At 46.2% G+C, this 27,970-nt stretch overlaps 1 protein-coding gene across 6 annotated transcripts; it reads right to left on the bottom strand.

Moving 5' to 3' along the window:
* Nucleotides 1–279: 279 nt before the first annotated feature.
* On the bottom strand, nucleotides 280–25,865 carry Ccdc125 (coiled-coil domain containing 125). 6 transcript variants are annotated; one of them, XM_039102827.2, is made up of 12 exons: nucleotides 24,889–25,865; nucleotides 18,658–18,970; nucleotides 17,532–17,590; nucleotides 14,741–14,827; nucleotides 14,304–14,381; nucleotides 12,754–12,839; nucleotides 10,303–10,385; nucleotides 7,508–7,620; nucleotides 5,669–5,776; nucleotides 4,179–4,350; nucleotides 2,948–3,078; nucleotides 497–1,407 (listed from the first exon to the last, which is right to left on the bottom strand). In XM_039102827.2, exons 2-12 carry the CDS (start codon nucleotides 18,953–18,955, stop codon nucleotides 1,096–1,098), a joined length of 1,527 nt encoding a protein of 508 aa, XP_038958755.1. In that variant the 5' UTR covers nucleotides 18,956–18,970; nucleotides 24,889–25,865; the 3' UTR covers nucleotides 497–1,095. The 6 variants fall into 6 exon arrangements, with proteins under 6 accessions (NP_001128233.1, XP_038958755.1, XP_038958756.1 ...); XM_039102828.2 differs by having other exon boundaries at nucleotides 24,969–25,865; XM_039102829.2 differs by lacking the exon at nucleotides 24,889–25,865 and adding an exon at nucleotides 21,167–21,292.
* Nucleotides 25,866–27,970: the final 2,105 nt, after the last annotated feature.

Raw genomic sequence — 27,970 nt, 5'->3', positions numbered from 1 at the left:
GAATGAGGACCTTTTTTTTTTTTTAAGTAAAAATAAATCACATTATTTTTACCAAATAATCACATGCTCGCATACTACCACTTCATGGTAGCGAAGCCATAGTGAAGTTCAGAGGTCAGAGGATGACTCTTGGGAGCTGGTTCTCCCACCTTGTAGATGCTCGGCATGAAACTCAAGTCACCACTGCACCATGCCACCCGCTCTAGTTCTGTTTTCTGAGATAGTTTTTGCTAGGTAGCATCCAGGCTGTCCCAAGACTTGCAACCCTGAAGCACCCTGAGTGTTGGGTTTACAGGGATGCAACACCATATGCAACAGATTAGTTCCTAAGAGTGTGCATGCCCACGGGTTCACACACAGGTTCTCGCACACATGCCCACCTGCCCACCAGAAGTCAGCCTGAGGTATTACTTAACCAGCTGAGCTATTTACCCAGCTCCATAAACCTTCCCAAGGTTGAATATTTGTTTATAAGCTATTAACATTGAAACTGCCATAAAATAATAGAAATTCATTTATAAAAAGCGTCAACACAAACACTAATACATTTCTTGAAGGACATGTGTTAAGGGTTTGATTGCTTAAGGGATGTGACTAAAACACACATATATTAATACATGTATTAAGATATCACAGTAAAACTACTTTGTAAATTACTATGCTAATAAATTTTTAAAACATCTTGAAAGCATACAGCTTCTTAATATTGACATTTATGGAGTTGTTTTTCTGTTTTGGCAATAGTCTTAATGTAATCTAGTTACCCCTCAAACTCAAAATAGTCTTCCTGCCTCAGCCTCCCAAGAGCTGAGATTTTCCGGCATGAACCTCCAGACAGAGTCTTCGCAATGCTGAACATCAAACCAAGGCCTGTTTTGTTTTCGAAGACAGGATCTCCTTATGATGCATTTGTCCTGGAACTCACTCTGTAGGCCAGGCTGGCCTCAAAGTTAGATCTGCCTGCCTCCTGAGTGCCAGGGTTACAGACGTGCACCACCGTGCACTGAGCCCATGCCTTACGCGCCCAAACCAAACGTCTATCTGAGCTCCATTTCCAGCTTCCAAATCTGATTTTTAGCATCTCCAATTCTAATTTCAAGTGGTCAACTTGTAAAATACATTCGATGGCAAAGAACAGGATCGCTTAAGAGCTCTCGAGCAGCCTGAAACTTTCCGAGGATGTCGTATTGAACAAACGCAACGCACAGGTTCAGAAACGTGGACGTGTGGATCACGCAGGCCACAGAGCTCGGCGGCCTCCTGCCAGGCAGTTCCGAATGGGGAAATCTGGCTCATGGGAATTTTTCCTTTATTCTCTTTTGAGGCAGTGTCTTTGTCTTCCAGTGCCCGGGCAAGCATGTAACTGACCTTTCTTTGATGAGCCAGGGCTTCTTCTTTATCATTCAACTGTAAACACAGACGTTAGAAACGGACCAGTTAGTAAGTCACGGGATAGAAGCAGAAAACGAGTATTACATCTCGTGAAAATACTGCATCCTAAATGTTAGATTAATAGTATGTTAGAATACTCTTGAGTCAAACGCTGGGGGACTTAAGATTTAGAAGTGACTGTGTATTCATGGCTGTATATGTGAGTGCTGTGGACTTTGTGTTGGGGTTGGAGAACAACTTGCTGGAGACCAATCTTTCCTTCTACCGGGTGGGTCCAGGAATCGAATTCAGGCAGTCTGGCTTGGCAGCAGGCTCTTTTTTTTTTTTTTTTTTTTTTTTTTTTTTTCCGGAGCTGGGGACTGAACCCAGGGCCTTGCGCTTGCTAGGCAAGTGCTCTACCACTGAGCTAAATCCCCAACCCCAGCAGCAGGCTCTTTACCTACTGAGCTGTCTCGATAGCTGAATTGTGCTTTCCCTCCCCTCCAAGTTAGGGTTTCTCAGTGTAACGGCCCTGGCTGTTGTGAAATTCAGTTTGTAGACTAGACTGGTTTCAATCCACTTCTCCTCTCCTGAGTGTTGGGATTAAAAGCTTGTGCCACCAGTGCCTGGCTCGTGTTGTTTTTTATTTTAAATTTTTTTGCGTGAGTGTGTGTGCCATGTGTGTGCAAGCGTCCAGGAAGGGCCAGAAGAGGGTGTGTCAGATCTCCCAAAGCTGTATTTACAGGTGGCTGTAAGCCACGCAGTGCTGATGCTGGGAACTCAGGTCTTCTAGAAGAGAAGCAGTGCTCTTAGCTAAGGAGGAGCCACACTGAGTCTTTCCAGCCCCAGGACTTTTCTTAAAGGTGGCAGGAAGGTTGGATGCGGGGGAAGGGGGCGGTAATGAGGAAACTCATCAAGTAAAAGTACTCGCCAGGCAAGCTAGGTGCAGAGTCCAATCCTTGGAACTCACATAGAAGTGGAAGGAAAGACCTGACCCACAGAGCCGTCCTCCAGAGTGCTGTGGCATGCCCACACATACTTCATACATACAAGAACAATAAACGTTTCTTTAACAGCTCAACAAGTTAGTGTTACTTCTACTTCGCCCTGTAAATCACCAGAGACGGGGAAGATTGTGTGTGTAATCCCAGCATGTACTTATTCCTGACAGAATATTTAAAATTGTTTTTATGTATTTATATACAAATAAATATGGCATCACAGTTAAAGTGTGTTTGCTGGAAGTCCTAGAGTCAGTGTCTTAGCTTAGCAGCTATCTGCGGAAGGGCTGTGTTAATAATGTAAGGTCATTGTGACAAAGTGCCTGGAACAGGTCAGTGCCCAGAGCTACACATGAATGCAGCAGCTGAACTGGCTGGAATATCACTGACCCACCCTCCCTCTAGAGGTGGACCTTTAAGCCTGCACAGAAAGGGTCTGCATGGATGTGGAAACGGTTGGCAGGGAGATGGTGGAGAATGGTACCCGGTGGAGAAGAGGATTTCAGAGGCAAACACGGCGCGGATTAGCGCGACTGCAGCCCCCAACAAAAAGCAAGCAGAGGTCTAGTACTAACCAAATCTAACAGCATCTCCAAGACTTCGTCCTGATTGTTTCGGTCTTCAGCGCTCTTGGAACTGTTTTCCAAAGGGAGTATCCCCAGCAGTCTTTGCCCCAAGGTCTTCTTTCTCCTTTGTGCTGGATACCCTAAGGTTCAATGAGAGAATCCGGCTGAGAAAAACACACTCCCTGATTGCGGTAAAAGCAGTACTCTGAGCCCAGGCTAGGTAACTCCTAAGTCCGTCCAGAGGTAATTCTCACAAAAGCACAAGGCCCACTGCTGCAGGTGGGAGCAGTGTGGATTTCATGCTGCTGGAAGCTTGGTGCTCAGGCCCCATGTCACCACAGTCTTCAGGAGCAGCAGAAATCCAGGTCTACAAGTGAGTTCCCAGTTTAACATGTGCATCACCACCCACGCCGAGCACTGCGCAGCTGACAGAAGAGCGCCTTTGCCTTCTGAGCTACGTTCAGCCCCCAACCCTTGATAAATTTAAAATAACAACTGAGAGAGAGTTTTAAACTAGCTCAAAACTCAGCAACAGGATCTGACTCAGGAAGACAGGACTGGTGCAGACTCACTGACCCTCCGGATGTCACCGGACGTGAGTAAATGAGTAACGAGTTCTGTTCTGCCCGTGATGTTTGTTCAAGCCCCCATTGTGCCCTACAGATAATGTTCCAGCCATTGTGCCCTGCAGATAGTATTCCAGGAAACTGGGGCCGAAGCCTAACCAGATGTGTATCAGATGCGGATGCTTCGTCAACTCTGACAAACATTTACCCTAAAGGACAGGAATCAAGATCTGTTCTCAGGAGAATGAGGGCTTGACCTTTCCCCTGATTTAAACCCTAGAGTCTTAAGAACAATCCTGTGATTTTGAGAGTTTCCCCTTGTGACATTTTTGGTATTTCCTTTTGACGTCCCCTCATCTCCTGGGGCTTGTGACTTCTTCCTTTAAATAGCCCTTCTCCCAGCCGCTCAGGGTTGACACCTCTGTCTCCTGCATGGGATACATGTCGACCTGGAGCTCTCCGTATTAAACCTCGCCTCTGCTTATTGCATCAAGATTGGTCTCTCATGTGTCTGGGGTCCGAGACTTCCCGAGACTTGAGTGAGGGTTTCCCTTCGGGAATCATTCACAGCTACATGAAAAACCTCAATCATATCATTTCCTGTGCTCCACTCCACCTTATAATATCCCAAAGCAACTAAAGCCCCCTCCTCTTGCCACATGCGCCCCAGGTACCATCTTCTGCCATACGCTGCCCGTTGACCCACGTTGCCGCTCTTCTGCACACATCCCCTCGAGCCAGTCGCAGGGCCTGGTCGTTTTTCCTCGTTAATTGCTGCTCAAAAGCGATTCTGAATGCATCTGCTGTTATGTGTGCCTCTTCCTTACTCTTCTGCAGAGTTTCCAACTGAAAGCATCGGGGAGGTACCAGAAATGAAGCTGGGATCAGTTCTGCATTCTAATCTCTGCGTCCCTCCCCTCATCCCACAGTTTGTCTGCCTAAATCAGCACCTGCCCATTCTGCCAGCACTCAGGCCTGGAGGCTCTACTCCCTGCCAATCCAGCTCTTGAAACTCATTACCCCCGTTTGGCCCTGTGTCTGTCCTGCCCAAATCCTGGAGGAAGGACACTTTGTAATACCTCCCTACCTGAACCTCAAGAGTCTGATCTATGTGGTTACTTTATGTGTTTTACTTAAGGGGTAGCTAATGTTTGGCAGTCAGCCGTCCCGTGTGGTCTAAAGGCTTTAAATCCCCTATCTTCAAAAAGTTAAAACTGGGGCTGGAGAGATGGCTCAGTGGTTAAGAGCACTTGACTGCTCTTCCAGAAGTCCTGAGTTCATTTCCCAGCAACCACATGGTGGCTCACAACCATCTGTAATGGGATCGGATGCCCTCTTCTGGTGTGTCTGAGGACAGCGACAGTGTACTCACATACATGAAATAAATAAATAAATCTTAAAAAAAAAAAAAAGAAAAGAAAGATACAACTGGCCAGGCATAGTGGTGCATGACATTAATCCCAGCACTGGGGAAGCAGAAGCAGACAGATCTCTAACTAGCCAGAGCTACACAGAGAAACTCTGTCTCAGAAAGCCAAAAGGAAAATAAAGGTAAAACTTTTTAGAATTATGCTAAATCATACATTTGGTTTATAAACATATATATAAAGAAAGTCCAATTATAAGGGCAACTGTCAGTTGATTAAATGCCTGGCCTGTTGACATTAAACATGTCTTTCCTCCATGGTAGTTATCCTGCTAACCCGTGAGGGAACTGAGGCCACTTAGACAGCAACAAATGAATGGTGTTAAGGCGCTACAGTGGGCAGTGCAGTCCAGTGCACAAAGGCTCCTTGTTCGTGTCCACTACCCAGCGCTAACTACCGATTCTAAGTGTAAACACACCGTTTACTCTCTGCTGAGTCTATTACTGTGATCTGGGGACCATGTGTAAATGAGGAAGTGTGACTTTAAGCACTGTAACTACACAGGCAGTCAACGACTTTAGGTGGCTTCAGACTGCAGGCCATGTACCACGTGTACTTTGGAACCACACTAAGGAAATCGGGTGCACGAGTTAATGCTATCACATAAAACCAAGCCTATGTTCCACAGCCGGTGACTAAGATGAAATTCACTATGTCAAATACTGCCATGTGTTCTACTGCTAACAAAGAAACTAACTGAGGCACAGCCTCTGCTGTCACGACGATGTGACACATACCTCATGTCTGAGCTGAAGGACCAGTTTCCGAGTGGATGCTGCCATTTTGGCACAAGAACAGGGGCTCCCTCCAGGACCCTGACACAGGCAGGCTCCAAGGACTGCAAGCTTGAAACCGGAAGGATCACCTGTTACCAAGTGCGTCATGTTGTCTTTCTTCCTTTTTTCTTTTTTTTTTTTTTTCTTTTTTTCGGAGCTGGGGACCGAACCCAGGGCCTTGCGCTTGCTAGGCAAGCGCTCTACCACTGAGCTAAATCCCCAACCCCGCATCATGTTGTTTTAACCACATATAAATAGCCCTCCGCATGCTACTCATGTCTCTGCGCCAAAAAAGCAGAGTGTGTGTGTGTGTGTGTGTGTGTGTGTGTGTGTGTTGTGTGGTGTATGGTGTGTGTATAATATTTTATATTTAATTATAGTAGATACATATTACAAATGATGTGTATGATATATATTTTATATTTTTAAAGAAAGGTAAGATGAGGAGTTCATGGTCTGAGTGGAAATGACCACAGACCAGACATCATTCCTTGCTACAAAGACTTCCGAGAACTCTACCTTCCTTCCTCCTCATTCTCAATACCTTTGATCCTGGCGTTCATCCCTAGTAGTTTTGAATGTGCAGCCAGAATTTAGCCTAAGCAGATAGTTAATAGTGACACTCACTGTGTGTGCTTCCGGTGACACACGCGCCTCGCAGCCAGCATTCACTGTGTCCCCCTCCCTCCAACAAGACCGCTCAGAATGAAGAGGGAATGTTATTTTACCCCTGGGGAAAGCAACCATCCTACCACTCTTAAAAACAAAAAAGGCTCTGAATTCATGCTCTACATTTTAAAATATTTCTTGGGGGGTTGGGGATTTAGCTCAGTGGTAGAGCGCTTGCCTAGGAAGCGCAAGGCCCTGGGTTCGGTCCCCAGCTCCAAAAAAAAAAAAAAAAGAACTAAAATATTTCTTAGGTAACGACGGTGGTGAAGTTACTGTAGCCCCGCCCCCTCAAAACTTGACTAAGGCTCACAGGAAAGAAACAGGCTCATTCTTGATTGACCATTGTGATTCAAAGAAAAGCAAGAACCTCGCGTTTCGCAATCATTTTAGCAGCTAGGCACACTAATTTTACAGGGGTCGTCTATGTATTTTAAAGTCTCATAAGGAACTTACTATATACAATTATCTAAATCCAGTCTGCCGAGGTATAAACGACTCACCATGTGACAGAAAATGGCAACATGTGTGATGGAGAGCTTGAGCCAGACTGTAAAGGTTCCATGTGTCATTCTCAGTTACTTCCTAAGGACACGGGAAGGCTCGTTCTTGGTAACAGCTTGGGTTTTTTTCTTCTGGGTCCTCCAGTGAGTGGAAGCCATGCCGCTTATAAATCCCAAAGCCCTTCGTCCCTCACTAGCTAAACTTCCGCACTGTAAGTCACAGACAACACCTCAGCAGATCTTTGTTCTGAACTTGGGTAAGCCACAGGCTCCGTTGACACTGTGCGAAGGCAACTGTATCTACCCAGCCTTAGTCGGATGACACCCCTCTGTAGCCCTTCAGTGAGGAGAATGTGTGTACGTCATTGGAAAGATCCAGCTGCACCCAGCAGTGAGGCACGGCTCGGGCTCGTGTGCTGAAAATGAGTGGGGTGGAAACAGCCAGCTCATCCCCCAGGGTCCAACAATTGTGTCTCTCAGACATAGTAGAAAGAGAAGGAACCCCTGGCAACCCCGTGGGCCTCATGCACCCTGGTCTGCGTAGCTAAGTGTGTTGCTGTCCCAAAACAAGCAGCAGGGAAAACAGACAGGCCATGTCCCTCCCATTCACCTTTCCTAGGTGCATACGTACCTCGAGACCTGATACCTCTGTAAAGCCACTCTCCTCCGCCGTGTTCTCCTGAGCCACCTTCTGCTGTTTGATATCGAGCATGGCGAGGGCCTCCAAGTACCGTTGATTCAAAACTAGGAAGGGCCACATGCGACAGCGTTAGTTCTGAGGCCAGGACTATACAAAGTTATACCAATGCCACACACTCATTTCTTCTAAGCAGCACACGCATCAGACATCACCCACAAGGTTGGGCTCCATCAAGAAAACCTTCCTGATGAAATAGCAGGTATCATGGGAGAAAGGAAACTTTTATTTTCATGTGTGAGGGTGTCTGACCCTCTGGGACGGGAGTTACAGTCTGTCGTGAGCTGCCATGTGGGTGCTGAGTATTGAACCAGGTCCTCCCTCCGTAAGAGCCGCTAGCGTTCTGTGTGAGCCGTCTCTCCAGCTCTGTGATAGCTACTTCTGATGGGGAAGCCTCTTTACTTTGCCACCCAGGCCGGCGGTTAGTTTGCTCTAGGAAAGTTTGCAGAGTTTTGGGTGGGTGGGCGGGTATTTCAAGACAGGGTTTCCCTATGTAGCCCTTGCTATCCTAGAACTCCTTTCGTAACCAGGCTGGCCAGGAACTCACAGAGATCCACAGAGATCTGAGTGCTGGGGTTAAAGACAAGCACCACCATCACCACCACCACCACCACCGGTCAGCAATTTTTTTTTTTTAAGTGAACAGGGAAGGTAAACTATTTTGAGTCTTTGAAGGTTGCCCTAGGAATCTTTTTAAAATAAGCACTCTAATACCAATGGGACTGGAAGGGATGAGACCTCACCTGTGAACCAGCCAGGAGGGTCTAGTTTGTATTCTCATTTGATATGCTAAAGGTGGGCGGAGGGCAAGGGCTGGAACGTGTGGTGATTGCTAAGGGCAACAATCCATTGTTTCAACTCTTCCTCTGTTTAGGCAGCAAGTGAAGTTATGGCTGCCAAACAGGCAGCCGTGCTTAAATCAGTAAATACATCAGCAAGCACTACGTTAATAACTGGTCTTTTCCTATCTCAGACTATGAGGGGACTGGTTAGTAAGACCTCCCATACTGTATTCATATCAAATGTGCAAGTTACCCAAACTCAGGGCTGGAGAGATGCTCAGGGGTTAAGCGTACTGACTGCTCTTGCAGAGGTCTTGAGTTCAATTCCCAGCAACCACATGGTAGCTCACAACCATCTGTAATGAGACCTGATGCCCTCTTCTGGTGTGTCTGAAGAAAGTGGCAATGTACTCACACATATAAAATAAATAAATCTTAAAAAAAAATTCCGTTAGATTTTTTTCTTTTGGGAACTCTTGAGTCAGGTGTAGTAAGTAGCACACAGTTTAATTCCAGCATTCGGAGGCAGACAGGCAGGCAGATCTCTACAGACTGACTTCCAGGGCAGTCAGGGCTACACAGAGAAACCCTGTCTCGGATTAAAAACCAAAAACAAGGGGGCTGGAGAGATGGCTCAGTGGTTAAGAGCACTGACTGCTTTTCCAGAGGTCCTGAGTTCAATTCCCAGCAACCACATGGTGGCTCACAACCATCTGTAATGGGATCTGATGCCCTCTTCTGATGTGTCTGAAGACAGCTACAATGTACCTATATATAATAAATAAGTCTTTTAAAAAAAATCTGGAAGAAAATTAATGCCACCCTGCCTCTTCGCAGCGCTCATAACATGGTTCATTATACAAGGGGTTTGTAACATGCAGAGTTTACATGTGTGAGTACACACGCATGCAACCGTATATGCAACGAGCGCGCACACACACACACACACACACACACACACACACACACACACACACAGTTTCCTTAGCATCATGGTCTGCCATTCTATTTTGCTTTTGGGGGGGAGGTTCTTACTCTGTAGTCCTCATTGACCTAAAATTCACTGTGGAGCCCAGACATTGCCGAACTCAGGGCAATCCTCTTGCCTCAGCCTCTCAAATGGTGGGCTTAGAGGTTGCACCACTTTCCTAACCCTTTATATTGAAACCGGGTCAAAAGCGATACTAGAAAGAAACTGATTCATAAGCACAGCCTTTACTTTGGAACATCAGAAAATCGTGGAACTATCTGAGATCGTAAGTGCACAGTACATCAACACCGCTGAGTTAAGCACTTTTACTTATTTTAAACTCCCTTTTGTTGTCCTGCTTTCCAAGACAGGGTTTCTCTGTGTAGCCCTGACTGTCCTGGGACTCAGTGTAGACCCAGCTGGCCTCGAACTCACAGAGATCCATCCACCTGCCTCTATCTCCCAAGTGCTGGGATTAAAGGTGTGCGCCACCACCATCCTGCTTAAAGATATTCTTATATTTTCTTGAAAATTTCAGACCTATACATGACGTATTGGATCACATCCCCCTCCCCCTCCCTCCGCCAGCCCCTCCCAACTGCTGCTGGTCTTGAGACAAGGTCTCCCCATGTAGCCTTTGGCTGATATCAAACTCACTCTGTAGCCCAGGCTGGCCTCAGACTCCTAGAGATCCACCTACCTTTGTCCTAGGAATTACGGGTGAGCACGGCTGTGGCTGGCCCAACTGTTTATTTTCAAATGATTAAGTTTCTGTTGTATGGGTTTCGCCTCCATAGTCTTATTTAGGAAATAAAAAAGAAAACTCTGAAGCAAATAAAAGTTCTCAAGGATGCATTTCTTTTCTTAAATTTTCCCTAAGTGGTATGACTTCGCTTTGTCTGTATTGGCATGAGTGTTTTTGGTACAGTGCACTTTGTATCTGCCGACACAGAGAATCACCGAGATAGAGCACTCACCAGCATTTTCAGACTTGAGCATCTTTACCTCTTCTGTTCTCAACTTCAGAGTCTCTCTGAGGACTGCATTGTCACAGTTCAGCCTGGGGAAAGAGAGCCTGACTAAATAATTAAAATAGTAACACCTCCTCGCCGAGCAAAAGCATCCTAATTTCTGCACTTTATTACATTTTTTTTTTTGTGGGAGGCACAAAAGTACACATGTAGCCAAAGGATTCTTTGTGGGAGTAGGTTCTCTCCTGGTGGGCAAGTGTGTTATCTACTGAGCGATCTCACTTCCATGCACACGCTTAAAGCTTCTGTAGACTTAGTTGAGAAGGAGGCAGAACCAGCATTCGTGTTCACTCACAGTCTCATTCACGTTGACATGGTTTTAATCCAACTTAACCATTTGTATGGGTCCAGGGTAGAACCAGTGGAGTAAGCTGGCAGGGATGCGGCTGATGGGAGGGATGCTGATGGGAGGGATGCTGATGGGAGGGATGCTGATGGGAGGGATGCGGCTGATGGGAGGGATGCTGATGATGGGAGGGATGCTGATGGGAGGGATGCTGATGATGGGAGGGATGCGGCTGATGGGAGGGATGCTGATGATGGGAGGGATGCTGATGATGGGAGGGATGCTGATGATGGGAGGGATGCTGATGGGAGGGATGCTGATGATGGGAGGGATGCTGATGGGAGGGATGCTGATGATGGGAGGGATGCTGATGGGAGGGATGCTGATGGGAGGGATGCTGATGATGGGAGGGATGCTGATGATGGGAGGGATGCTGATGGGAGGGATGCTGATGATGGGAGGGATGCTGATGGGAGGGATGCTGATGATGGGAGGGATGCTGATGGGAGGGATGCTGATGATGGGAGGGATGCTGATGGGAGGGATGCTGATGATGGGAGGGATGCTGATGGGAGGGATGCTGATGATGGGAGGGATGCTGATGATGGGAGGGATGCTGATGATGGGAGGGATGCAGATGATGGGAGGGATGCTGATGGGAGGGATGCTGATGGGAGGGATGCTGATGATGGGAGGGAGGGAGGGATGCTGATGATGGGAATGATGCGATGATGGGAGGGATGCTGATGATGGGAGGGATGCAGCTGATGGGAGGGATGCTGATGATGGGAGGGATGCTGATGATGGGAGGGATGCTGATGATGGGAGGGATGCTGATGATGGGAGGGATGCTGATGATGGGAGGGATGCGGCTGATGGGAGGGATGCTGATGATGGGAGGGATGCTGATGATGGGAGGGATGCAGATGATGGGAGGGATGCTGATGATGGGAGGGAGGGAGGGATGCTGATGATGGGAGGGATGTGGCTGATGGGAGGGATGCGGATAATAGGAGGGAGGCGGATGATGGGAGGGAGGAGGATGATGGGAAGCTATGTGTTGGGGAGGGCATATGAGACATTGCTGTACCTCCTGCTCAGTACTGCTTTAATCCCCTTTTAAAAAAGATTTATTTAGGGGCTGGAGAGATAGCTCAGCGGTTAAGAGCACTGACTGCTCTTCCAGAGGTCCTGAGTTCAAATCCCAGCAACCACATGGTGGCTCACAACCATCTGTAATGGGATCTGATGCCCTCTTCTGGTGCGTCTGAAGACAGAGACAATGTAATTAATATATAACAAATAAATCTCAAAAAAGATTTATTTATTTATTTTATGTAGCTGTCTTCAGACACACCAGAGGAGGGCATCAGATCCCATTACAGATGGTTGTGAGCCACCATGTGGTTGCTGGGATTTGAACTCGGGACCTCAAGTCAGTGCTCTTAACTGCTGAGTCATTTCTCCTGCCTGCTCTAATTCTTTAAATAAAATAAAAAAAGGTAACTCAAAAGTCCTTCACTGAGGGATGGGGCAAGAGAATACACCCACGTTCCTAGCACCATTACTCAAAATGGCAGAAGCAAGCCCAAGTTGGCCATTTAGGATTGAAGGTGTAAACACACACACACACACACACACACACACACACACTCACTCACTCACTCACTCACTCACATCAATATCAGAATGTGCCTGGAAGAAACTAGATATCCTGGAAAGAAATCCAGAAACATTTACAACATGGAGGAAGCTTGTAGGACAACTGAAAAGGACAAATACTTCATGATTCTGTAAAACCAGAATCCCAAGGGCTAGAGACATGGCTCAGGTGGAAAGCACACACTGTACATGCAAAGGACTGGCGTTCAGGTCCCAGCACTTGTCAGGCAGAGAGAGTTACATTCCTTGTATGTAACTCTAGCACCAGGGGACCCTCTTCTAGCCTCTGTCGCCCTCTGCACTCATGTGCACATACCCATTTTTAGATATATATGGGTATAATTAAAAATAATAAAAGTAAAACTTAAAGGCTGCCCCTCAGTTGTAGTGTAACTGTACACCATGCACAAGGCCCTGTGTTTAATTCTCAGGGCCATAAGTATACAAACCTGTCATATTTTTGGATCCAAGATTCTTCTATATTTTTAAATCTATCCTGATCAAATTCCATTTCCCACTGCAAGGCATTTATTTCCTAGAGAAAGAGAAATATTACCTTCTGATTTTAAAAAAGGGGGCATTTCATGGAAAATTATCAGTCATTTAGAAACACTGAAGAGTGAAGTAAGTCACTTAATCATACAACAATTAGAGCAAAAGGCCTCTCAGAAGGGTCTGTGGCATTTGTACACTGAATAGACTTCTTTAGCACTCGGAAACACTCTGCCAAAGCTCACTGAACACAGAAAAGAAATTTTAAACTGTTTGGGTTGAAAATTAGCTGTACTGCTGGGCAGTGGTGGTGCACACCTTTGATCCCAGCACTCAGGAGGCAGAGGCAGGTGGCTCTGTGAGTTCAGCCTGGTCTACAGAGCGAGTTCCAGTACAGCCAGGGCTACACAGAGAAACCCTGTGCCAAAAACAAATGAACAAATAAAAACCAAAAGAAGGCTGGAGAGATGGCTCAGCGGTTAAGAGCATTGACTGCTTTTCCAGAGGTCCTGAGTTCAAGTCCCAGCACCCACACCCACGCGGTACCTCAAAATCATCTGTAATTATAATCCCAGGAAATATAACATACTCTGCATACAAAATATCCATATACATAAAACACATAAATAAGTAATCTTTTTAAAAAATCACTGTACCGGGGTTGGGGATTTAGCTCAGCGGTAGAGCGCTTGCCTAGCAGGCGCAAGGCCCTGGGTTCGATCCCCAGCTCCGGAAAAAAAACTTAAAAAAAAAAAAAAAATCACTGTACCGAGCCAGATTTCTTTTTCTTTTTAAAAAAGATTTGTTTATTTTATTTATATGTAGCCGTTTTTCAGACACACCAGAAGAGGGCATCTGATTCCATTACAGATGGTTGTGAGCCACCATGTGGTTGCTGGGAATTGAACTTAGGACCTCTGGAAGAGCAGTCAGTGCTCTTGACCGCCTGAGCCATCTCTCCAGCCCGGGTCCAGCTTTCTTAGTGCCTACCTCTGCCTGTGTAGAAACCAGAAAGTAAATTTACACTTGGAAGTCTTAGCCCGAATGGCCCTATGAAGGAACCATACAAGAAAGAGATATTGGAGCTGAAGAGAGGGCTCAGATGTTAAGAGCACAGGCTGCTCTTCCAGAGGTCCTAAGTGGTCCTAAATTCAATTCCCAGCCACCACATGGCTTACAACCATCTGTAATGAAATCTGGCGCCCTCTTCTGAAGGCGCAACGCAGTATAAATAATAAGTAAGAGAAAAAAAGAAAAAAGAAAAAGAAAAAAAGGGAAGTGCCAAGTTGGTAGACCTTCTCTACCAGAAAAAGGAAGTAAAGAAACCATACTTTACCCATGTGGCAATCTGTTTTAAAATGTAAGTGTCCAAAGGGAAAACCATCAAAGATTCAAGTACTCCTTTGGAGAGTACCGTGAACAACACACCCATTACAGTGGTGAGCCTAAGAAAGTTATATTTAAATATTATCAGACCGACTGCGCCAATGCTAACAGTTGCAAATACCTTCTCCAAAGATCTCTTTTGCTCTATGGTTTTTTGAAGCATTGTCTGTGTGTGGCTTGTGGCTTTGCCAAGCACTGCCTATGAAAGAATAAAAACAGCGTCAGTAAAATCAAGGGTTTTGTTTTATTTCTGTTTTTTGTTTGTTTTGAGAATGTGCCTCAAACTGAAGAGATCCACCTGCCTCGGCCTCCCCAATGCTCAGACTAAAGGCGTGTGCCACCGTGGCCCGGCTAAAATTAAGTTTTAAACATTCGAACTCGTACATGGTAACATCTATGCGCATGGACCCAAGTGCACGTTTTATTTTTTAAAGATCTATTTTATTTTCAGTATGTGTACTTCTGTGTGTCTGCGCGTGTGTTCCTGAGAGCCAGGATTACGATGCCACCGACTATTAGAATATGCTAAGTGACGAATTTTCAGAGATAAATTCTCACCATGCTTTGAAGGATTTTCAGTGCTTCCTCTTTACCTTCAAGTTGTCTTTGAGATGCTTCGAGTTCCGTCTTTAAAATCTCTACTTCCTGAAGACAGAGATATCGTAAGCTTCAGTGTTTGCAAGGCTCGTAACCCCTGTAACTGACTGGAGCGGCTAGTCCACACTCACCCTTGAGCAAGGCTGTGAGTTCCTACAGATGCTGAAACCGCACCGGAACTTACTAGCAAGCTCCAGTTGAAATAAAACCTGTCTCTTGCTTTTTACCCTGGTGGGCACTTGCCTACTAATTAGAAAAAGAAAAGTCGGGCTAGAGAGACGGCTCAGTGGTTAAGAGCACTGGCTGTTCTTCAAGAGGTCCTGAGTTCAAATCCCAGCAACCACATGGTGGCCTCTTCTGGTGTGTCTGAAGACAGCTACAGTGTACTTACAAATAAGAAAAAAGAAAAGAAAAATCTTGGTGTAGAACCGTCTAATGACTTCAAACTTCTTACAGAGGATGACCTTGAACGACTGTCTACTGCCCCCTCCTCCCAAGTGCTGGGGTAGAAGATGTGCACCACCATACACAGAGAGAGAGAGAGAGAGAGAGAGAGAGAGAGAGAGAGAGAGAGAGAGAGGGAGAGAGAGAGAGAGAGAGAGAGAGAGAGAGAGAGAGGATCTTTAGACCACAGAAAATAAGCACGTGGCCATCAATACAACTGTACTGACTACTGTGGTTTGTTTTGACACCTGCCTCCTACTGTGCTCAGTATTGTTGTGGTCTGCCCCCTGCCCCAGCATAGCTGTAGCCCTCTTGTTCCATGCCCCCAGCTCTTTCCTATTGTTGTTGTAATATGCCTGCCAGTCACTGACACAGAGAAATAACTTGACTCAGAGCGAGGTCATGATCACATATCCTCTTATGTTCTGTATGAGGCTTGCGAGTCTTAAAAAATTCCACAAAGCTTAACGGAGGACGGATCAGATTGAAGGTCACTATGAACTGTCATGCCTAGAGTGGCTTGAGTCGGAGCGGACTGCCTGCCAGGCAGCTTTTCCTACACCTGCAGAAGAGCTCATTGTGGTTTTTCTTCCTTTATAAGCTGACAGAGAAAGATGTCTGTGGTCCTGGCTCAGTCCCAGAATTCTGAGCTACAGTTCTAATGGTGCAGTATCAAGCTGTATGTTCAATAAACCATCCCTGTCTGAGATCGGTGTTTGTGATTTTGTGATTTGTGGGTGATTCTTGGACCCGCAACAAGTACCATGAACATGAACTTACCTAAAAAGGGAGGCTTAACAGGTAAGTAAAAAAAAAAAAACAAAAAAACAAAAAACAAAAAAAATGAAACCAAAAATACTTCCTCCTTTAAGGCAATAGATTAAGTCTATCTAGGCCAAGACCACTCCTTCCAAGCCTTTCCAAGGTGAATCGGCTGAAGAACACCACATGCATTGTGGAAATGCAGCATTTACAGAGAAACATGCCCAAGTGACGCTTGCTTTCCACGTGTTTACCTACTGTGATACTTAGTTTAAGGATATAATCCAGTTGCAATGATACTGTATCAGATTAAGGTGGGCCCCAATCCAACCGCAAGAGAGCCTGTGGAATAGGTGGCACCTTGGACTTGGACGCAGAGAAATAGGGGGCAGAGGAGGGGGTGGTAAGACAGGACTGGGGACAAAGCCCTGCAATGAGAGGCTGAGGCAGAGACTAGATGCTACAGCCTAGGCCTAGGAACGCCATGGGCTATGGCAGCCTTCGGAGGCAGCAGGCATTCTAAAACCTTGATTTCAGACTTCTTCCCTCCAAGGCTTAGAGACAGCAAGTTTATGTTCACGCCTCCGCCTGTGATATTTGCCTCAGTAGTTCCAGTTATCTAACCTTAGAAAGCAGGGGTCCGGTTTCCCAGAAAGGTGCCAGGCCTCTCAAAGCTGCCACACCCATAGGGGCGGGGCTCAGGAGGGGATCCTCAGATCACCTGGGTTACGGACCCTCAAACTGTCAATCAGGCCGTGAATGACCCTGCTGTCTCTTCCCCCTCTGTATGGAGCAAATGAGAAGCTCCGCTGTGGCCTTGCAGCACCTCCTTCCCCCTCATATTACAGGATAAGTCACGATCCTACCGAGTGCCTGCTTCAGTGTCCCTCTGCATGGAGGCTAGCCCAGGCTAGCTCATATGGTGTGGAGCATCTCTAAGCCCCTGAAAACTTAGGACTTGCACACTCTCTCTGTTACCTGGGATCGAAGGCTCTCTCCCTTCAAGGCACATCACATCATGAACATGGCCTCTCTTTTCTAGTAATTCTCTGGTCTTCTGACTTCAAGGGCATTACATTAAGACAGAATTTTCCAGCCCCACATAGAGGAAAAGCTTAAGGAATTAACCAATTTTCCCAGTGGTTCAGAGGGATAGACAGGGTTGGAGAAGCCGGAGAAGTGGTGGGTTAGCCTGAAGGGTCGAGCACGCTTCATCACAGGGCTTTTCTAGAGACAAAGACAGGGTGCGTGGGGGGTATGGGGGGAGCCAGCAAGATGGCTCAGCGGGGTAAGGAGCTTGCCTCCAAGTCTGACCACCTAAGTTCAATCCCTGGTACCGAGAGGATGGAACGAAAGAACTAACTCCAACAAGTTGTTCCCTGATGTCCACATGTGTGCCGGGGCAATATAGACACAAACGAGGAAGAGAGAGAGAAACACACGCGTGCGCACATAGAGAGGGGACGGGGGGGGGGGGGGATGAAGGGAAGGAGAGGTCTGTTGGAAGAGGCAGGGACAGCGCTCCCTCAGTATCACGAGGACGTACCTCTAAAGCTTCACGAAGACACCGCCTTAATTGCTCATCCGACAATTCTGAATTAGAATCTGTTGGAGGAAAAAAACGAATACCTTCTTTAGCTAAAACCAGTTATTTAGCTCGGCACGATGCCATGCTCCTTAAATCCTGACACTTGGGAGGCAGGGGCAGGGGAATCTCTGTGAGTTTGACGCCAGCCTGGTCTACATAGTAAATTCCAGGGCAGCCAAGGCTATGTAGAGAGACCCTGTCTCAAATGTGCCCCCTCCCTACCCCGGCAAAGTACAGGGTTTACAAACTACGAAATATTTCGTCCCTAAATTGCAAAGTGAAAAACATTATTATAACTAATGATAAAAATACAAACCCTTAAATATCCACAAATTAAAAAATAAGTGGGTTTGAAAACACAGCTTCTTAAAAAAAAAAACCATGATACGAAATGTATGCTAATGAATGGACTAGTTAACTCGCAAATGTGTAGGAAAACATGAACGTTTAAGTCAAATAAGTGGATTTTGGAAGTTAGCTTAAGTTTAATCGATGTGGTAATAATAATAGCTAGGAGCTAAACTTTAACTTCTTTCCAAGAACAGTGCCCAGCCGGATGTCTTCTGTCACTTTAACTGCACAATTTATCCATTATTATTTCCAGAACCTAGACCTGCACCTGACTCCCAGGAACTGTTGACTGGGGTGGGGGTGGGGCGGCGCATAAAACTCTGTCACGAAAAAGGGAACCGTGGTAAGCAGCTACCCACATATGATGTTAGAGCGGACTAGCTACTGTGCCTTTCGATGCCTCAGTACTGGGAAATAAAACATGAGTGACTTTTGAGCTCCACAAATTCACGGGAATCAGAGGTGGGCCAGTGAGGTGGCTCAGCAAGGACTTGAGGTTCTACCCCGGGGACCCACATGGTAGAGGGTAAGAATTGGCTCCTTCGAGCTGTGGCGTGCCTTGGCATGTGCTTGCACTCCCCCCCCCCCGCCCCCCATAAACAGATTTAATCTCAAAGATTAAAGAGATAAAGATGAAAATCTACTGCTGTTATTCATCGTCCTGTGCTGAGAGAGTAAGGGCCCTGATTATACATCCACAGGGGAGGGAGGGCAGAAAGCCCAGTGGTCTTACCAGCGCTGCTCTGTCGTCTGTAGCCGGATGCTCTACACCCGCGAGCGCAGGTATCCTGAACGCCCTTGCTCCTGGAATACTGGAAAACGGTTTCGCTTCTTTCTTCCCCCTTTCTTGGAAATGGAGGAGGGCTTGGGTTCTTTCCATCTGACCTTTTCTTAGATGTCGTCGAACAGGGAACTTCATAAATACCACCCGGTTTCCTTCTGAGGCCATAGCCTAGGTCACCTTCGGTCATGTCATCCTCTGCTTCCCAGATGTCCTCTGCCTCGCTCGATGACCTCGACACTCTGCTCATTAGCCAAATGCTGTCCTGGTTATGACCGAAAACAGGCCAAGTGTAGTTAGGGAAAACAGTGGTTAAAAAGCAGTCAGCAAAAGGAAGAAGCTGGAGGCAAAGGAAGAAGGGGAAGTGAAAGGGGGAGGATGGACAGATGGCTCAGCGGTTAAGAGCACTGGCTGCTCTTCCAGAGGTCCTGAGTTCAATTCCCAGCGACCACATGGTGGCTCACAACTATCTGCAATGGGATCTGATGCCTTCTTCTGGTGTGCATGAAGACAGCTACAGTGTACTCATATTAATTAATTAATTAAAAACAGCAGATGCATCAATGCATCTTCTGGGTCCCCCCCCCACAAAAGAAATGAAAACATTTTTGTCAGAGCGATGCCTAAGCGTGCCCGCACTCTGCTATGCTCACTGTCAGTAACTTAAAATGAACACACAGAATGGAAATATTCAGTTTTAAAGAAAAAAAAAGATAGGGGCTGGGGGCTGGGGATTTAGCTCAGTGGTAGAGCGCTTACCTAGGAAGCGCAAGGCCCTGGGTTCGGTCCCCAGCTCCGAAAAAAAGAACCAAAAAAAAAAAAAAAAAAAAAAAGATAGGGGCTGAAGAGATGGCTCAGCAGTTAGGCGCACTGGCTGCTTGCAGAGCACCAGAGTTCAATTTCCAGCACCCACACCAGGGGGTCACAACGGCTCATAACTCCAGCTGCAGAGATCCCATACCCTCTTGTGTCCTCCAAGGACATCTGCACACAAGTGATATACATGCAGACAAATAAGCACACACACACACACACAGAGAGAGAGAGAGAGAGAGAGAGAGAGAGAGAGAGAGAGAGAGAAACGTAAATAAATGTTACAATTAAAACAAGACAAAAACCGAACACACAAATGCCCCTTGCAATATCCAACTCTTCCCTCAAAGACCGAGGTGAATTGTAGAGGTTAGGAAGGCTGAACTTGAAGTACAGAGCCCTAGCGATCAGGGAAGGGTAGAGCAGTCAGTCCACTGAGGTGACAGACACTTCAAATGCAAGCTTATAGAGGGACCAGCAAGTCTGAGAGTGGTACAGCATTCGGACGAGTGTGAACGAGCCTTCGCCTGACCACACTGCTACAGGAAGACTCTGCCTCCTGCCTTTGTCCATTACCGCAGGGTTAAAGGCACTCTGGGCTCCGTGTGGCTGGCACACAGTAAATCGGTGAGGAAGGCATCCCTCTCAATTCCCTCCTCGTCTTTCTTTCTTAAATTACACTGTCACGTGAGTAAAAACCAAAGCCTGTGCAATGGCCAAGGGCCCAGCTTTCCGTCCATCTCTACCCATCACCCAAGGCTCTCTGCGGCTCTTATGTGGACAGGACATTGGCACCCAGAGCTCTGGGCTTTTCCTCCCCTGCATATTTGGACACCTGTCTCCTCAGCCTCTTTGGGTCATTCCCTCAGTGCCTGTCATCTTAGTGGCCTCTCTTGGGTTACCGTCTATATCACAGGCTTGGAAGCAGTATACCTGTGTCGCATGCATGTGGCCCCAGGTTCTAGTCCCAGCACTGCAAAATAAAATAAATCAATAAGGTTGCAAGCCTCGGAAGGACATACCAATGGAGGCACAGGCTTGTAACTTCAGCGCTTAGGAGACAGAGGCAGGAAGAGGCCAGCCAGTTCGCACTCAGCCTGGGCTACACAGGAGAGCTTGCCTTATAACATAATACATAAAATAAAATAACTTTGTAACATAGTCCTTCATAGTTTACTCACGTCTCATATTATGCCACCAATCCGTTTGATAAAGCGGGAGAGGTGAGTGAAGCACAAGGTGGCTCGGGCCTCCTCATGCGACTCCTCACAGTGTGTATGTGTTAGGCTAGGTCAGTCACCTGCATATTCTCCTGTCACAGCCGAAACCGGCCGAAACCGGCTCCAAACACCCTCACACAGAATGGACGCGACAAACAGGTATTCCTGTCTGGCCCACCACAGTACTCTAGAACTTAACTCCGTTTCTAAATCACAGCTGTTGCTCAATAAAGATTTGTTTACTAAACAAACAAAAAGAAGGAGAGAACACACAACTATAAAACACTTGCCTCTAGGACAAGGGCACACAACGGTCATGGTTCCGTAGTAGGCACCACAGGACTTGCCCTCTTTCCCAGGAGAAAAGCATCCTAGAGAATGCGCCTTCCCTGAACCCATGCAGTCCCCGGACCACGGGGGTCACTTACTTGGTCACAGGGAGCAACTGCTGTATGGACAGGACACTCAGACACTCAACCTCCTCTCTTCAGGATGGAGTGCAGGGATCTCAGGCTTTCCACACTGGGCATTTCAAAACAGTGGCTTTGCCGCAACTGTGTAGAAATGTTTTACCTGCTATTTTTTTTAAAACTGTGAGTTAAAAAAAAAAATCTAGTGCCAAGCTTCAATTCAATGAGAATAAAATATAATAAATAAATGTATAAAAATACAATCACAGTATCAATCCATAGGCAGATGAGACTGAAAATTAAGTATCCCGCTGCTTAAGCAGATGCTTACTGGGATTTTCAAAGAAACTGAACCAGTCTTGGGCTTTTTGCTGAGATAACTCTCTTATTTTCCACCTTTAAAACCACACACTAGGGTGCTGGAGAGATGGCTCAGTGGTTAAGAGCACTGACTGCTCTTCCAGAGGTCCTGAGTTCAAATCCCAGCAACCACATGGTGGCTCACAACCATCTGTAATGGGATCTGATGCCCTCTTCTGGTGTGTCTGAAGACAGCTACAGTGTACTCATATACATTAAATGAATAAATAAATCTTTAAAAAAAAAACAAAAACAAGGGCTGGGGATTTAGCTCAGTGGTAGAGAGCTTGCCTAGGAAGCGCAAGGCCCTGGGTTCGGTCCCCAGCTCTGAAAAAAAAAAAGAACCAAAAAAAAAAAAACCAAAAACAAACAAACAAAAAAAACATACACTGGCAGTGGCGGGACACACCTTTAACCCCAGCACTCCTGAGGCAGAGGCAGGTGGATCTCTGAGTTCAAAGCCAGCCTGGTCTAGAGAGCAAGTTCCAGGACGACTAGGGCTGCATGGAGAAACACTGTCTCAAGAAACAAAGAAAGAAACAAATGAAACAGATACCATATAAATCTCATATATGAAGATTTTCTGTTGTTTTTAGCTTCCTAATACTTTATAATTCAATATTACTTGTCAGGGGATTGCAAATTGAAACCACGTTAAATTTCATCAGAGACTCCTGATCCCACGTGCTGCCAAGGCCATGAGGCAATTCAGACTCATGTACTGTGAGTGGGAGAATAAAACCATATAATTCTATGGAAAATGGCCCAATGACTTCTTTTTCTGGCTTTTCTTTTTTTTTTTTTTTTTTTTTTGGTTCTTTTTTCCGGAGCTGGGGACCGAACCCAGGGCCTTGCGCTTCCTAGGCAAGCGCTCTACCACTGAGCTAAATCCCCAACCCCTGGCTTTTCTTTTTTATTGGATTTTTTAAATTTACATTTCAAATGTTATCCCCTTTCCTCCACCCAACTACCCACCCCTTCCTGCCTCCCCACCTGACATCCCCCTATACTGGGAGGGTGCAGCTTTGGCAGGACCAAGAGCTTCTCCTCCCATTGGTGCCCATCAAGGCCATCCTCTCCTACATATGCAGCTGGAGCCATGGGCCTGTCCATGTGTACTCTTTGGATGATATTTTAGTCCCTGAGAGCTCTGGTTGGTTGGCATTGTTGTTCTCATGGAGTTGCAAGCCCCTTCAGCTCTTCAATCCTTTCTCTAACTCCTCCGATGGGGACCCCGTTCTCAGTTCTATGGTTGGCATCTGCCTCTCTATCTGTCAGGCTCTGGCAGAGTCTCTCAGGAGACAGCTATATCAGGCTCCTGTCAGCATGCACTTCTTGGGCAAGACAGGGTTTCTCAGTGTAGCCCTGGCTATTCTGGAACTTGCTCTGTGGACCAGGCTGGCCTCAAACTCACAGACTTGGTGGTATATATGACCAGGCACTCAAGAGGCTGAAGAAGTTGAGACCAACCTGGGCAATATTGTAAGGTCCCCCCCCCATCCCCAGAAAAGGAAGAATTTGTATACCAGTCTATCTACTTATTGAGTGAGATTACAACATATAAATTAAAAAAATTTTTTAGAGGGCTGGAGAGATGGCTCAGCGGTTAAGAGCACCCGACTGCTCTTCCAGAGGTCATGAGTTCAATTCCCAGCAACCACATGGTGGCTCACAACCATCTGTAAAGAGATCTGATGCCCCCTTCTGGTGTATCTGAAGACAGCTACAGTGTACTTATATATATAATAAATAAAATAAATCTTTAAAAAAATTTTTTTTAGAATATTAAACTTGTATTTCTGTATCAGCAAATTGCAAAGTATATTCCATGGACCATTTCTCCACTTTAATAAATAAACTTTATTTATTTCTAGAAATAAAAGGGTTCTTTTGATTTTGTTGAGAAATGTTTTCCTATTCCAAGCATACATGACTTGCCTAAATACCACAGGTCAGTATAGCCAGTCACTAGAAATCATCCCAGTCCTTGTCTGGCCCTCTGGACACTTGGGGAAGGGCAAGTATGAATAGGCTGTCAGCAATCTTCCTATTTTTCACTAAAATATCTGAAAAATAGTGACCTAATTGCTGACACCAAGATCTAGCCCTATCCCCAAAGCCTCTAGGAGCTCTGTAGGAGCCATGACATTTTAACTTCCCACTTTCGGTCCCTGGTCCCTGGAATACCAGGGCTTCTCAACAAAGCAACAAACCAGCCCCTGCTCTTTTGCCAGGAGGAGCGCCTCCCTGCCTTCCAGGGCTCCTTCTCTTCCTCTGGTTCCCCCTGGACAGGCTGCCTTCCACAAACACACATTTCCAGCTGGACATTCTGTCTGTAATTCAAACACAACTGAAACCAAGTTCATTATTTTCCCCATCCCTCAATCCAGGACTCTTCCTGAGTTCTGTTTTTTCAAATTCATCGTCTGTGTTCCTAAGCCATTGAGTGAAAAACTTTGGAATCAATTTCCCCTTTTTCTCTTTGAAACCTCACATGCCTTCAATCCCCTCACTCTTCAAGTCTCACAAATATCTCCTCAAGTCATAGAATTTCTAATAGCTTCTTCTGGTCTAAACCAGTAAAGCTACACACCGTGCTGAGTCGATACCTTTTAAACAGATCTAAGGATGTCCCCTCTCTTGCCCTAAGACATTCCATGGCTCCCATTAGTTCAAGGAGTATGTCTCACTCACATCTAACAGATAGATTCTCCAAGTTATTTGTGGAAGAGAATTAGGAGAGGACAAATTCCAACAGGAAAGACTTAGGCAGCAGGATCTACCCCCACCAGCCTGACAACTTTGCTTTAGCAAACAAATTGATCAAACAGCTACCTACTTCCTGTCCGGCTTGGGGGCGGAAAACCAACATAAACCCTCCTTTGTGAATCATGACCTGCTTCTCTTTGCTGTTAACTTTTAACTTTAGAATAATTTTAGATTTACAGTACGTTGCAAAGACTTAGACCCATACGTCCTTCACTTAAATTCCTCAAAAGTTAGCATCAGGGTGCATTTATCAAAAATTGGGACGAAAACACCGGTGCAGGTTAAACTAAACCACACACTTCCGTGGATTTCCTGTTTTTTTCTCAAGGGCTTTTGTTCGTTCCTTTTTGTTTCAGGACACTGAAACCAGGATATTGCATAGTACTTAATGCCTTACAGCTTTATGGCTCAAAATGACTAGCTAAATAATAGCGAGAGAGAGACAGAGTTTTTGAAATCGGTATTCTCCGGTGTCAGACGAGGCCATTAATGGCTGGCTCTACCTTGGGGAGGGAAGGAGCTCGTTTGCTTATCTGACCACCACAGTCACTTTCCACTCCTGAGCAACCCGACTCTTGACCCTTCCCACCGCGGGTTCCCGGGGTCCTAACCTGAGGCTGGCACTCTATTCATCTCCCACCAAGGATCGAACCTTCCACCGCGCAGCCCGCGCGCTCCTTCAGTGGCTCACCCCGCTCCGCCACGCGTCCTTGAGCCGCTTGACTGCAGGACCACCGCGGGGGACCCGAAAGGGCCTCCAGGTCCCGGAGGTTCAGCGGCGCGCCAGCTCTCCTGAGCCCAGTTCCGTGCCTCCGTGCAACCGGATGTTAGCCGCCCTCCTCCAACTTCAGCTCCAAAGCCGGATGGACAACCGATGTAGAAATAAAAGCCTGAGATTTAGGCTTTTATTCAGACTAGGGCAAGGTGAACATCAACATACGGAAAATTAAAAAGCCCCAACCTCGGGACTTCAGGAACCCCTAAGAGAAGAATGCGGCCGAGGCGAGGTTCCCGGGAGTGGTAGATCCTGGAATACAGACTTTCAGTATTAGAAAGCCCAGTTAGAAACCCTGAGGGCACCCCGGGCCAGAGGGAGTGCTGAAGGCGGGGCGCGAGAGAATGCCTAGAGAGCGCGGGTGGCAAGACACTGTTCACCTCCTATCACAGGTACTCCCTCGCTCAGACCCATCCGCCATAATGGGTCAAGTTCATTACCTTGCTGAAATGGTTGTGAACTAATTCCCTGTCCAGTTCTTCAGTGCCAGCACATTGAAGGCTTTGTTGTTGTCAAACACTTTCCCAGGCTTAAAGATTACTCTGGTAGAAAGAGATCCTTACCTTGAAGTAACTTCGCAATTCTTCTCCAGAGCCCGTTTGTATTGTCCTCAGTTACTTTGACAGGAGGGAAATTCGTCTTGGGGGACCTACGGCCTCTGCCATGATCTGTGTAGAGTCTTTCTCATAAACCCCGTGCAATCACCTAGCGTCTGTACCTGATTCTACACCTGTATTGAAACTAGTGAACTACTTCTAGGGGTAGCTGGGTGAATTTAGGGCTCATTAAAAAGCAAACGTGTTTAAGACTGCCCAGCATAGTAATTTATGTTATCACTCATGTGTTTGTGATAGTAAAAACCTGCAAACATGTTCACCAGAAAATTGATTAACTCAAAACTAAGAAATCGGGCTGGAGAGATGGTTCAGTGGTTAAGAGCACTGACTGCTTTTCCACGTCCTGAGTTCAAATCCCAGCAACCACATGGTGGCTCACAACCATCTGTAATGAGATCTGATGCCCTCTTCTGGTGTGTCTGAAGAGAGTGACAATGTACTTATATATAATAAATAAATCTTAAAGAAAAAAAAACACAAAATACTAAGAAATCAGGAGTCCTAGAACATAGGGGACAGGGAGGAAAGAGGACAGCTGGTGTGAACTGCTAGCCTCCTTTAACATGTGCACACGTGTACTTTCATGCCTCTGTTCTACAAATACGCCACACACAACTCTTTGAACACATGTGAGCTTCATCTGTTCCTCATATGCAGTGCCCTTGGGATGCTTTGGATGAGAAAGGCTCCTACAAGTTCCTATCTTCGAATGCTTAGTCCCTGGTTGGTGGAACTACTAGGTTTGGGAACGATTGGGAGGTGTGACATTGTTGGAGGAGGTGGACTTCGAGGTTTCAAAAGCCCAAACCAAGACCAGTATCTCTCTTCAGCTCGTGGTGGATCTTAGTAAGCTCTTAGCTGCTGTTCCAGCGCTGTACCCCCACCGTGACGGTAATGGACTCTGGAAAAACAGTAAGCGAGCCTCCAACTGGATGGTTTCTTTGATAGTTGCTTTGGTCACAATGTCTTCTCACAGCAATGCAAGAGTGGCTAAGCCAGGCTTTGTACATCTAAACATTTGCCATCACTGAGGCACATCTCTCGACTGTACATTTAAGTCACCAAAATTTAAATCAGATTTTCTTTTCTTCCGTGACAGGATTTCTCTATCCTGGCTGCCCTGGGACTTGTTTTGTAAACCAGGCTGGCCTCAAATTCAGAGACTCATCTGCATCTGCCCCCTAGTGCTAGGATTAAAAGCATCTGCCAACAACGCTGGGCTATTAAATCTGAATTTTAAGATGGTAAAAATTTATCTGAAAAATAAAATTGAGAAGTCTGTATTTTCTGAGATAATACAGTCCTCACATAAATTAAAATACACAATATGTGTGTGCACACGGAGGTCAGAGGACAACCTTGGAGACTGTTACTCAGGCACCTTACATCTTATTTTTAAAATAATAAGACATTTAAAAATAAGACATAAAATATTTTAAAAATAAGTCACCTTATTTTTAAGACTTTAGCCTGGAACTCATGAGGTAGGCTAGGCTAGCCCAGAGCCCTAGTGAGTCAGCCACCTGTCTCACCTCTTCTGCACTCAGGTTACAAGGAAGTGCAGGCCACCAAACCCATGTTCTTAAAAAGGTTCTGAGAATCGAACTCTTGTCCTTGCAAACTGATAGCTATTTTCTCAGTCGTAGTTTTTTTTTTTTTTAAAGAATATATACACATGTTTTATAAGCATCAAATCTCTGAAATATACGAGAAACCGGTAACGTTATTTCCTAGAGGGAGGTGACCTGGGGAGAGAGGTGGGCTAGAAGGCTAGTGTGACATTTATACCAAATAAATTCTGTATATGGAACAAGCGTCAGCTCCAGGGACAGATCTGACTAGGAGTGGCAAGGGGATGAAGACAGACAGACGGAAAAGCGGGGTATCCGGTGGACTGGGCCCTGTGATGGAAAGCCTCAGCACCCTGTAGCTCACTCTGTTGAAGGTAGGCTCCTGCACACAGCTGAACAGAGAGGTGGCATTGTCACAGACAAGAAAGGAGGCAGTGTTTATGGTATACACCTGGATCAAGGAGACAGCGTTAGCTAATCTCAGAACAGCCTCTATGCCGGAAATACCCAGGGAGAACGTTATGGGCACATTTCTGCATGGTCAACATCCACGTTAACCACAGAAAGGCTTGGGATCCCTCTGAGCCTGCGCCGTGGGAATTAGGCTCTCCTGTGGGTCTGAGGCTAAGGGGTCTATGACGTGGCTGTGCTCGTGTCTGGTACACATCCACTCAGACTTCGTTCATGGGAATCTTACTCAGCTCCCCACAACTGTTAGCCAGCTTGTCCC

The sequence above is a fragment of the Rattus norvegicus genome, chromosome 2 (assembly GCF_036323735.1).
Source record: "Rattus norvegicus strain BN/NHsdMcwi chromosome 2, GRCr8, whole genome shotgun sequence".
Classification (NCBI taxonomy): Eukaryota; Metazoa; Chordata; class Mammalia; order Rodentia; family Muridae; genus Rattus; species Rattus norvegicus.
The sequence above is the reverse complement of the archived record's forward strand: the minus strand, read 5'-3'. Positions and strand labels throughout refer to the sequence as shown.